The 12,577-nt window shown below is 43.8% G+C and overlaps 1 protein-coding gene across 1 annotated transcript; it reads left to right on the plus strand.

Moving 5' to 3' along the window:
• Positions 1 to 3,441: 3,441 nt before the first annotated feature.
• On the plus strand, positions 3,442 to 12,267 carry LOC124997428 (polycomb protein suz12-like). Its single transcript, XM_047571110.1, has 16 exons — positions 3,442 to 4,294; positions 4,762 to 4,808; positions 4,920 to 4,984; positions 7,045 to 7,113; positions 7,270 to 7,319; positions 7,405 to 7,490; positions 7,571 to 7,817; positions 8,069 to 8,171; positions 8,289 to 8,394; positions 8,700 to 8,874; positions 8,976 to 9,064; positions 9,338 to 9,481; positions 9,569 to 9,726; positions 9,816 to 10,014; positions 10,109 to 10,188; positions 10,270 to 12,267. The coding sequence occupies exons 1-16, from the start codon at positions 4,120 to 4,122 to the stop codon at positions 10,649 to 10,651; spliced, it is 2,175 nt and encodes a 724-aa protein (XP_047427066.1). The 5' UTR covers positions 3,442 to 4,119; the 3' UTR covers positions 10,652 to 12,267.
• Positions 12,268 to 12,577: the final 310 nt, after the last annotated feature.

Consider the following 12,577-nt stretch of genomic DNA (forward strand, 5'->3'; position numbering starts at 1 on the left):
CGTGTGTTCCGCTGATTGTCTTTGCAGATGGCACTAATTAGTGAGATATATCCGAGGTAATGTTTTATTACATACATGTTTTGAATGCATCTCAAATCAATCGCCTATTAGAATCAAGTTTGGAGTATCTTGTCAGAGGCGAGAGGGGGGAAATCTAAGCAGGGAGCACACCCGGAAAAAAGATGGTGCGGCTCACAGCAGATGGGATGTCAATCTCTTCCTGATATAAAGCAGATGTCACGAGATGGTGTGATTGTATCTGTCTTGGACTGACGTGGAGATATTTTCCGGTCAATGTGTATTTCAGAGGCAGCTAATGCTGTAAGTAAAGACAGTTCCCTGAAAAACCTGAGGTCGCTATTGGGTGCTAGCCTGTAGCTAAGGAGTTAGCTTGCTAGCAGAAGATGTCATGGGCAAGATTTATCCATTTACTGCATAGTCCGTTTTAAACACTGTTTTAAATCATTTTAGAAGTCCATAATAGATCCTGAGCATAAGGCAGAGATTACTATGGCGTATGTACCAATAGAATATGTCTGGCTGTATTTCATAAAAAAAAAAAAAAAAAAAAACGTTTATTGTCACTTATGTATTATACGCATATTAAAATGTTATTATGAATTTTATATAGCTTATCTGGCAGCAATGGTTTCTAAAAAAAAATCACATTTACCTTATGTTGTCAAACTTGTTTTTGCTAAAACTAGTCATTACACAATGATTTTGTATATATATAGATATCACATAAGGGTAAGGGTCTAGGGACAACATTATGTCGATGGAAAGTCCTTTCACAGAGAGAAACACCAGTGAATTTGTGAGCTGGCAAGAAATCTGACTCCACCATAATACAAAAAAACTAAATACCTTTTCTGTTTCAGTTTTCATATGGCTATTTTTTTCAGGGCTTGATTCTTAAGATCAGGATAAATGAGCTCACATCTAAACATTCAGCACGTCTGTCTTTATTTAGCAGTGCTAGTGTTAATTTGCAGTTTCGCTGTGTCTTATGTCCTTATGTCCAGTCTTTGACAAGGCCTGTCTGAGCCTCCCTGCCTGCTTCACCATGCCGCTGGTGGTGGACGCTGTGTGGGCTCTGTGGAGCATCGGAGCAGGCGTCTACGACTACTTCCACACCAGTGCCATGGAGGAGAGGATCCATACACTGGAGAAGGTCCTCTTCATCCACGAGTTTGTGATTGTAGCCCTGTCGGCGGGCCTCATCTTGCTCATTCTGTACATACTATGGAGAAAACACTGAAACCTTGCTTGCTTCTCCAGTCAAGACCAAGCACGGGATGTTGTTCTGTCGTGGGATGTCTTCGCGGTAGCTTCCACTCTGATGAACAATCAGAGGAACAATCAAGATGTCCCAGATGAGGTGAGGGAAGGGAAACGTACAGATTTCTGCATTTAAATCACTAAAGCTTCGCGAGTCAACCCCGAAATGATGCCGTTTATTTAAACGTCCTATCAATGTGTGATTACGGACTTAAAGGTTTAATTACTGTTGGTGACTGTTAGTTACAGCTTTTTGTTTTGTTTTCAGTGAATAATTTAGATTTGAAAACATTTGATTTGTTCAAGCAGCCGATTTTTTTTTTAACAGATCATAACATATTACCTCAAAATTATAATTTCATCATGCTATATGTCTGTCCTAGAACGTATTGATCAAGACCATTAACTGACAAAATGATTTATTTCTCTTGTCAAAGCATCTCATATCACCATCTTCATGACTTAATTACAAACATCGTTAAATCTTTGTGATTTGATTTCACTAAATTTATGTGCTCTATGTGTTTCCATTCTTCTTCTTCATAACAGACTATAATGATTACGTTTTGCCGTTAAGTCTGAATTTCCATCTCAGACTTTATCCGGCAGTCTCTAAATTGTCTTTTTGCCCAAAGCAATGTTGTTCCTCTGGTTAAAATTGGACACTGGTTTACAGCCTCGTGTTGTTTAATGGGATGTACAGCTGTGGTCACACTGGCATTCATCACATCTCAGACTTTACTTCTGGCCATCCCTTTTTGCACTATATAGGTTAAGATTAGAATCAAAGCAGAGAATTATTTATGATTTTCTTTTGCATTTCACAAAAAGTCAGAGTGTGTGTGTGCTTTGTCCAAGTTTACATTTTCATTAATACATTTCCAGTCTGTATCATGTGTTTAGAGTTGATTTTCCACTACTGTACCTCATCACTCTGGGTCTCACTACCTGTGTACTGTACACACTACTGTATGTTTTAACTCTGCAAACTATGGCTACTATTAAAGGGAATATGTTTGGATAATAACCCTAATTCCAGTTCAAACTTTCCTTTTTTTCTTTTGTAATTCAGCGACATGATTAATGAGGCTTTTAAAGTCTACATATTTTGTATGTTACTTTGTATGATTTTTTTTAGGATAAAATTGCAAGAATTGAGAGTGTTCTGTACAAAGTCTTAAAATGGAGACAGAAAATTTGAATACAAATACATACAAGTAGAAGACACTATATAAGGTCTATATATATATTAGAAGATAAGGTCAGTTAATTTAGACACAGGTTTTGCCACATAAATCAAGTTTGTATCAGATTCCACATCAAACCTCATGCATCTTCTTCACTTAACTCTGTTGACTGTTGCAGATAGTAAAACAGATAATATCAAAGTGCTGTGTGCTCAGGAGCTATTTTGGTCCTCATTATGTTTTTGGGTCAGTAGTTTAGTCATCTCCCAGCAGTACTGCACACGATTGCCAGGTTACACCTCACTTAACCCTACCGGGACTCCACATATTATCGTCAGCAATATTTTTAGGAATCTGTATACTATAAAAAATTCTAAAGTTTCATTTGTGAGAATGGGGGCAATAAATGAATTCATCCCGTAATTTATGAAAGAAAATGTGCGCCACGGTTATTTATGTCATAATGACAAATAACCAAAACAAATTCTATATTATTATACACGAATATGCATTTAATGTAATATATTTCAATCGAATGATAATGAATTTCAATTTAAATGTTTAGTAACAGTACACATGTATGTATCGCATTTCATAATGTATATTGCGGGGTTTTATCTGGCCAGACGGCAGGCGGCAAATGTGCGTCCTCCTACTTCCAATTCATAGAAAGAGACCAGACAATATTCTAACCAATAAGAGCGCAGAGTTTCACCAACAAGCTCGGTGATTGGGTAGAGGAGTCAGAAGGCGGGATCTTTCAACACAAATCATAGTGGGAGCCGCAACGTACATTTTGTCAAGTCCTCGAAGTTAGGTCAAAAAAGGAAGAACTAATTTAGAACTTTTCCTTCAAAATAAAGGTACTCAACACAACATTTTAATTTATTTTAGAAGGAATTTGTTTAATAAACCGTAATTCTATTGTAGCGTATTTTTATTTTAAGTATTGGTATACGTATCACATAAACACAAAAGCAAGCGCTCGTTTTAACCATGTAAAATGTTACTCGTGATGTGTGTATATATAGAAAATACCGACCGGATATGGTCCGTTTTATTTTGTGACGCTTTCCAGCACCAGTAACCTAACTTATGAACAGGCGCTAGGCGAGTAATAATAATGTCTCGGCGAGGAGATGGCAGCTAAGTTACCAAAAGCTCGTAATTTCAGTGTGTGATCGGTTGTCGTTTGGGAATAGCTTTCGAATTCTTTATTGGTGAAGTCAAACTGCGGACAATGCTAGCCGGTTAGCCCGGAGTTGCAGCTAGCTGGCTAAGGAAGTTAGCTAGCTATTCGCGTCAGCTTGCCGGAGGCTGTTCTCTTGTTTCGCGCATTTCAAGCCTGTTCACCGACCCCAGTAACTGCTAAACCGATCCCCAAATGGCGAGGTTGGATCACCGTTTTGCCAATGTTTAAGACGGAAGAGCGAAACTTCCACGATCCGGTTTTAAAAATGAGGACTCTTTAGTGTTTCTCCTAAGCGGGTTTCTGCCGGCGCCGCTCTTTTGTTTTGACAAAGGAAGAGGACCTGAATTTCTTTCTTTCTTTTTTTTCTTTCTTTTTTTTTTTTTTTTTTTTTTTTTACACCACCTCCACATTTTCTGGTGGGACAAGTTCACTTCCCCCTTTTTGATTTAAGTTTTGTCAATGGCTCCGCATAAGCATAGCTCATCAGGAGGGAGCCACCCGGTGGGGTTTGGTTCTGGAGGAAAAACCAACGGGTCCTACCAGTCCTCCTCCTCCGCTGCGATGGCTGCAGCCAAGAAGCCCAACATGCAACTTATACAAGCCGACCACGAGTTGTTCCTGCAGGCCTTCGAGAGTGAGTTCCTGCTGTCATCGAGTGGCACATTTAAAATATATCACAGTTTAATTTAAGGCCGCAGGAAGCCGTAAGTAGCAACGTGAAAGATGAGAAGAGGAACAGGTCATTTTACAGAAGATGAACCACACAACATTAACGTCATGTCATGTCAGCTCCGTATACTTTGATTTAGGCCACGTTTGTTGTCCATTTACTTAAACTACACGTTTTTGCAGGGCCCTCATATGTTATATTGATCATATAAGTTACTGTAGTGGTGGTTTCAGTCAAGGTTAAGGTCAAATGCTTGTTCAGCCATGTGTTTGAAAGTTTCTCTAACACTGCAGACATGCAGCTTTAGATTTTAAAGTTGTCCATCCACAAAACGGTAGTTTAAAACATTTGGTAGCAGTCGGAGAGTAAACAACGCAGACAAATAGACACGAATAATAATGCTAATGATGTCCTGATGATGTGATTTGCAGAACCGACCCAAATCTACAGGTTCCTCCGCACAAGAAACTTGATTGCTGTGAGTCTTGCCTTACTTTCAAAAGATTCATTCTCCCACTTGAGATGAGAGCAAACATATCCGTGCCTGTCGGGGGTCAAACTGTAACAGTGTCGCTTATTATTTTTTCAGCCCATATTCTTGCACAGGACGCTCACCTACATGTCCCACAGAAACTCAAGGAATAACATCAAGAGGTAAAACACTTTATCATGCTCTATTGTCGCAAGTTTTGTGAATTTAAAAAAAAAAAAAAAAAAAAATACAGCCTTTACAATACTCTTAAGGATAAAAGGAAAGTGTGCCTTTACGTTTAGGTCTGTCTTTCTCTTGGAAAGCAGGTCAACTGTTGTCTGAGTGAAAGTTAACCGACATGCCGGCTGCTGTAGGTGTGGAGCAGCTAGATCAGTTGAAGCTGATAGAGGAGACGCACTTTCAGTTAAGCTGCTTTGCATACAGGCGCTGCGACAAAAGGGGAAAAAAAAAAAAGAAGAAGAAGAAGAAGAAAAAGATCCTACAGATACACGTGGGGCCGCCTGCGGTTCAGTGTGAACCGAAAGGGGTGTGTTAAAATACAGGAGGTGAAACGCATGGATCAAATGTAGCAGCCTCTGCACTTAATTCTGTGTTAAAACAAGCATTCGTGTTTAAACATGGTGGCCAACCAAGTCACTGTTTGGCAGGAAAAAAAAGAAAATGCTTTTAGAGCGTGCATTGATAGCTATTGTCTTGATTTGAAAGTTCATAAATGGCACCAAACTATGAATGTATTTACCTGGAAAAGAAAAAAGAGAAGTTTATTGAACTGCAGGTTTCATTACAGCAGAAATTTTCATGTCAATTTTTAAACTTCAAAGAATAGTTAAAGTGAAAGTATCATTGTTACAGTCCCTATTAAAATGTGTCAAGTAGTTTTTTTTTTTTCTCCCTGGTGCTATTTTTAGCAGACCTTTATTACTCTTCATCTCTGATGTACAGTAATTCTCGCTCACTGCTCTGGACTGAGCTGGGGACTAAAAATGGCGGCCGTTAAATCATGTGCAGTGAAGTGGAGGTTTGCGAGCCAGGTGACGTGTCCTCGGCTGCACGGCTCGTTTCAGTTTGTGTTGCACCCGTGCGCGCTTCAGTCACATGAAAGGCTGCTTGTGATTCGAGATGATGGGCACAGGGCCTCCCAAGTTATTAACTATGCACAAAGCGTAAGCATAAATTATAGAAACTGAAAAGAATTGGATTTGATAGATGTGTTCAAATGCTGCTGCTGCTGCTCTCAACTACTGTTCCTGCAGGGCTTTCTGTTGAGAGCTGGTTATGGAGTGTGTGTCCAGCCAATTTTTTCAGTCTCTGTGACCTAAATGTGTTCTGCAATCAAAATGTCTGAGCAGCTTCTCTCCAGTGTTACCTCTTACAAAGTCCTATTTTCAGAATGATTGCAGAGGCGCTCGTGTTTTTGATTTGAATGTCTGTGCCTGTAAGCAAATTAACGTCGAAAAAAAAGGGTTCCAGTCAGCAGCACATGCAGAATCAATTGTTTTCCTCTGGAGAAGATTTCAAAAATGTCCGTCTGAATACAGCCTAAAAAAAAAAGCAAAAGCTGTCCTCGGAGCCTCACAGGTGTTTTCAGTTACTTCGGCTCATTAGAGTCCTGCTCAGGTTGGAGCTGGAGAGATTTATATGAGGTCACCAGGCTCCGCGCGCCGGTGTGTGTGCGCGCTCCGAAATCCGACGAACGCGCCGAGATTCGAGCCAGGCGGCCGAGAATTTCATTTAGATTTCGGCTCAGCGCGCAAACGGCACACGTGTAACGCAAATGGGAACCGTGCTCCATCTCTATTACGTGATCCATCTGACTCATGTTATTTAAACATCACACCTGAGGAGTCCTGTGGAGCAGGCGCCGCGTTTTACCAAGCTTTCTGAGCCGCTGACGCTTTGTTTCAAGCAGTTTTATGTAGAAAATGTTCACGAGGAAAAGAGAAATACTAAAAAAAAGCTGTTAAACCGGTTGAGCTGAAATCAACCAAACAAACAGAGTAATTATTTACTCACTTATCACTAATGGTTTTTGCCATTGGTTTCAAACTTTACTGTCTGGTGTGTCGTATTCAAAGCACCTCGGGCAAAGGTAACAGGACCTACGCTGCTCGTTTTAGGAAATGGTGCCCATGAATTATTTTTAAAGCGGGTGTGATTAAGCTGTGAAACCTATTCAGTTAGCCTTATTGCTAACTGTCGCTGTTTGTCTGTGTGCGTGCAGGAAAAGCTCCAAGGTCGACAATCTGCTGTTCAAAGTGGAAAAGATGAGGGGCGAGCAGGAGACGCACAGGTCAGCATTCAGCGCGCGAGTCTGCAGTCGAGTTCAAAATCGACCCCGCCGTTTGTAGCTGCTGCCCGTGTCTTTACAGTGCGTGCGCGTTTGATCAAACGTGCCTGCAGAAGGAAATATTTCAGAACTCTTCTGTTTTTGTTTTGTCTTCCACAGCCTGTCTTCTAATCTGCAGCTTACGTTCACTGGCTTCTTTCATAAAGCTGGTAGGTTCGCCCTTCATTGCAGCCTTTCTTTGGCCTTTGTCAGATATGGTTTAGTCTCTCCACTGACTCTTCACCGATTGTTCAGGAAAACCCTCTCAGGACAGCGAGAACGAGCAGAACTCCGTCTCTCTGGAGGTGCTGCTGGTCAAAGTCTGCCACAAGAAGAGGAAGGTGTGTGCAGCGCCGACGTTTTAGACGACACTCTGTGTGTTCTGTATGTTCGCGTGTAAATGAAAAATGCTTGTGTCTAGGATGTCAGCTGTCCGGTGAAGCAGGTCCCAACGGGGAAGAAGCAGGTTCCTTTGAACCCGGACACAAGCCCCGGAGTCCAGGCAAAGACGGGCTCCTTCCCCTGCCTGCTGGTTCCCAGCAGCGAATTTGAACCCAGCAACTCTCACATGGTCAAGTCTTACTCTCTGCTCTTCAGAGTGACGAGGGCCGGGTGTCCTCGAACGCAGATCAACGGCCTGACCAATGGAGAGAATCACCACAGCAGAGGTGAGAAAAAGCAGAACGCCGGAAACGCAAAACATGTTGTTTAAAGATTAAGGAGTTATTTCATATTCATAGTTCTGATCCTAAATTCTGTCTTGAATCATAGTGTTGTAACCTTCCTATGACACTTCCTCTGATTGTCCTTTCTTTCTTGCTCTGAATGTTTCCCACAATGTCGATGACTCTTTCCCGACCAGGGAAGCGCTGACGAGATTTTGAAGAAGAAGTAGTTGACGTTGCTTTGCCCGTTTCAGATTTCTCAGAGGAAGTCGTGAGCAGGAAGAGGAGGAGCTCCTCTCTCAGGGAGGAGGGAGAAACCACATATGTGGCTCAGATGACGGTCTTTGATAAAAACAGGTGAAACACACTCACATGCAGCAAGTGTCAATTACGAATGCGAGAAGCTCTTTTTTTTTTTTTTGAAGTCTTGGCGCAGCAGAAGTGAGAACGTTGTTGTCACGCGTGTGTACGCAGACGCCTGCAGCTGTTAGATGGAGAGTATGAGGTGTCCATGCAAGAGATGGAGGAGTGTCCCGTTAATAAGAAGCGGGCGACCTGGGAGACCATCCTGGATGGAAAGGTGTGTGTTTGGGACTGAGAACTAAGCTAGTGTAGAGTTATAAATTATATGTATCTACAGTGCGTGTAAATTAGCATGAAGGACAAACCGTGCATGATGCAACTGAGGGAAATGTTGAGATGAAGTGTGAGCATTCGATGAGTGGAATCTCAACAGTCAAATAAATGTAACGGCCATAAAGAGTAGTCTTTCCATTCATGCATCAAAATCTTAGTATCTTTGTTAAGGACTAAAATAATAATCAAACTCACAGTGTTTATGCTTGATCCAACTGTGAAGATAATTTCAAACGTGTTGTTCTGCAGCGTTTGCCTCCATTTGAGAGTTTCTCTCAGGGTCCAACCCTGCAGTTCACCCTGCACTGGACCAGCGACTCCTCCGACCACTCCACTGCACCGGTGGCTAAACCCCTGGCCACCCGCAACTCTGAGACCAACCAGGACCCCAGACCCAGCACCCTGAGAGCCTCACACACACTGGGTGAGCAGCAAACTGCACGTTTTTAAAGTACACAAAACGACCAGCTTTATTAAACATCAGTGACACTTTTCTTTTTTTTTTTTTTCTTTTTTTTTTTGCAGCCGTTAAAGAATCACTGAATTCGGACGCGCAAACCAGAAGAGAACTAATCTTAGCAGAGCCGCGGCAGAAACTTCGAATCTTCTACCAGGTCAGTCTCGTCTGTTATCTGCTCTGCATGCCTCTGTGACTCTATCACAGGCTTATCAATCAAATCGTCCAGTCAAAACAGAGGTCAGAACATTCTGGCGTCTTAACATCTCGGATGCCGTCGTCACGTCGTGCCAGCGCGAGAGCTTTCCCGGATCCACCGTGATCCTTTCTCAGTTTAAAGCTCTGATCGCGCTCAAACCGAACCGGTTGACGACACGTTGCGTTGAAGGAAAACGTTTTCAGCTCTCACGTTCGCCGTCTCTGTGTCCAGTTCCAGTACAACAACAACACACGGCAGCAGACCGAGGCCAGGGACGACCTCCACTGTCCCTGGTGCACTCTCAACTGCAGGAAGCTGTACAGTCTGGTCAAACACCTCAAGCTGTCCCACTCCCGCTTCATCTTCAACTACGTGGTGAGACCGACGTGCTCACGTACCAAGATGCCATACTAAGTTCTCTCAAAGTGTAGTTTTTGTCTAACGCTATGTCTTTATGTACAGCCCCACCCTAAAGGAGCGAAAATCGAGGTCTCCATCAACGAGTGTTACGATGGCTCGTACGCGGGAAACCCTCAGGACATCCATAACCAGCCGGGCTTCGCCTTCAGCAGGAACGGCCCCGTCAAGAGAACCGCCGTCACCCACCTCCTCGTCTGCAGGTACCCCCGACTTTTCCCTCCCTAGTTGTTCATGCCCAAGAATTGTACCACAAAATTGGCGGAGGTGAACCGAACGTCCCCTTTTCCAGGCCAAAGAGGACGAAACCGAGCCTGTCCGAGTTTCTGGAGTCGGAGGACGGCGATCGGGAGCAGCAGAGGACGCAAATCAGCGGACACAACCGCCTTTACTTCCACAGCGACTGCTGCGTGCCGCTGAGGCCCCAGGAGATGGAGGTGGACAGCGAGGATGAGCGAGACCCCGACTGGCTCAAAGAGAAGACTACTAAGGTGACCTGTAGCTCAGCGAACACGGGATCCCCACTGTTTTCAGACAAACTAAACCCAGATCCCGTCTAAACTGACTCGTCTGCTCTCGCTGCAGCAAATCGACGACTTCACCGACGTCAACGAGGGGGAAAAGGAGATCATGAAGCTGTGGAACCTGCACGTCATGAAGCACGGGTGAGTATTAATGAAATGTTGACCCCCCCCCCTCTCTGGTATGCGGAAGTTGTCATGTTGATCCTCCTGTCCTCCCTCCAGCTTCATAGCGGACAACCAGATGAACGACGCCTGCCTGGTCTTCGCCGAGCAGCACGGCGCCTTCATCGTCAAACACAACCTGTGCCGCAACTTCCTGCTGCACCTGATCAGCATGCACGACTACAACCTGATCAGCACGCTGACCATCGACCAGGCCATGGCCGGACTGCGCCTCCTCCAGAGGCAGGCCGCGCAGAGGGACACGGACAGGGAGGAGGAGGAGGAGGAAGAGGAGGAGGAGGAGGAGGACTGGGAGACGGCCGTGGAGTCCCAGCCGGAGCCGGACCCGGACCCGGACCCCGACCCCTCCGAGTACAAGGCCTGCAGCGACGAGAATATCAACGGCTGCTCGGAGAACGCGAACCAGCAGGAGGGGCTGTGACGGAACAGCTGCACACCAAGCAGAAACTATCCGGATGTGGCTTGGTTTGAAGACGACAGCTCGGTCAGAGATCCACGAAGAACCCACAACATGGCTTGAAATGGAAAAACTGTATAAGGAAAAAAAAAATAATAAGTCACAAACAGGTTTTAAACACACACACACACACACACACACACACACACACACACACACATACACACACATACCGAGGTTACTGCAGGGATAAAGTTTTCTAAGGCAGATTACACCAGAAGAAAGGCGGACTTTTACTCGTATAACTTTTAGAATGTCATAAAGCGTTAAAGTTGGACACTTTTGAATTCCTCCACGACGTGCGCTCTGAGTCTGTAGCTGCTTCAGGCTCCATTGTTTCTGCCACCAAATCCCATCTTCAGTCTGGACGCGTGGGGGCGGATTCTGTGGATTTAAACTTTTTTTTTCTTGTTGATACCAAGAAAAGTCCCAAACTACCAACGTGTCTCCATGTAGTTCATTTACACCATAGTTCACTCAACAAACTTCCTCAGTGTGAAGCTCTAGGATTATTTGGCTCCACCAAAGCTTTCTGCCTTTCTTTCTTTTTTTATCTTTCTTTCTGTCCAATCAAGCTTCCAGGTCTTTCTTTTGTTCACACAAACGTTTCCTGCTCTTTACCTCAACAGTTTTTCTTTCCACCTGAGCTCTGCTGCAACTTTTTTTTTGTTTTTTTTCTCGAGTATCGCGACCTGAGAACGTGACTGTGCCGCGCACACTCTTCTGAACAGTGTTCCTACTCCTGGTGCTGGACGTTTTTATTCCTCACAAACACTCAGCGGTCACTTTTTATACCTATTCACTGCCACAACACGCGAACACGAGACCTTTCCTACGGTGCTTTTTTCTTATCCACTCCGCTGACCCTTAGGACAACAAAAGAAGACCGATAGAGTAGCTCGAAAAGTGTCTCCAAACAAGGTGCTGCCCTCTTGTTTTATGTTTTTTGGTTTCTGTTTCCCGGTGTCGTTGCAGTGCCAACTCACCCTGTTATGTACATAAGCCCGCGGGGAGTGACGGCGCCCGCTGTAAAAACATTATCTCTGGAAACCTGAACGCCACCCAAGAGGGTTTGTTAGTTTCTTAGTTTACAGACCAAAGGGGATTCATTCACACTCGTTTTAGTGTCTGCTGTAAAGAAAGGCTGATGCCGCCTTACGGTTTAGCTTTCACCGCTCCAGACTGTACGCAGGATGAGCCTCCGGGCGCGGCCCAGCTGTTGGGACCGGCACCGACGGAGACATCGCTCTTTTTTAAAAAGCTTTACAGAAGCCTTGACGGCGACGCATCCAGCCTGCAGGAATGTGCTCGACTGCAGGATTTCAGAGCCATTTTGTGTTCAGTCAGAGCACTTTTTTGGTTTCAGTAGAGCCCACTGAAGATATTAAGGGTTGTTGTTGTTGTTGTTGTTGTTGTTTTTATTCAGTCACAAGACCAGCAGCATTTTGCACAAGATGGGAGGAGCCATGTCAAGAAAACAGGACTTTTCTTCAACAATAATGTAAAAACCAGCTTGACAATATGAACGCTGGAAGCGAGTCACAATGGTTTTCTATTAAAAAGAACAATTTTGTAATACTGCCGATGTCATGGTGTGTTTCCGTGGATGTGAATTCATCTGTTAACATGTGCAAAACACAGTTGGAGCACATTTGAACCAGATCACAATCCAACATCAGAAGTCACACACATTTGCATTATCTATAACCTGCATTATTTTTTTGATTCTTTACAGGAAGATTAAAATTTCTTTACATATTCTGAAAGTCTTTGAGACGGTGGTCACAGTATTTCTACAAGAACTTGAAATTTGAGTTATGAGTTATGAAGTATGCTGCCATGTCCGTTGATTTTGCTAATACTCAACGCAACAGGTCTAAACTGAAATAT

The sequence above is a fragment of the Mugil cephalus genome, chromosome 20 (assembly GCF_022458985.1).
Source record: "Mugil cephalus isolate CIBA_MC_2020 chromosome 20, CIBA_Mcephalus_1.1, whole genome shotgun sequence".
Classification (NCBI taxonomy): Eukaryota; Metazoa; Chordata; class Actinopteri; order Mugiliformes; family Mugilidae; genus Mugil; species Mugil cephalus.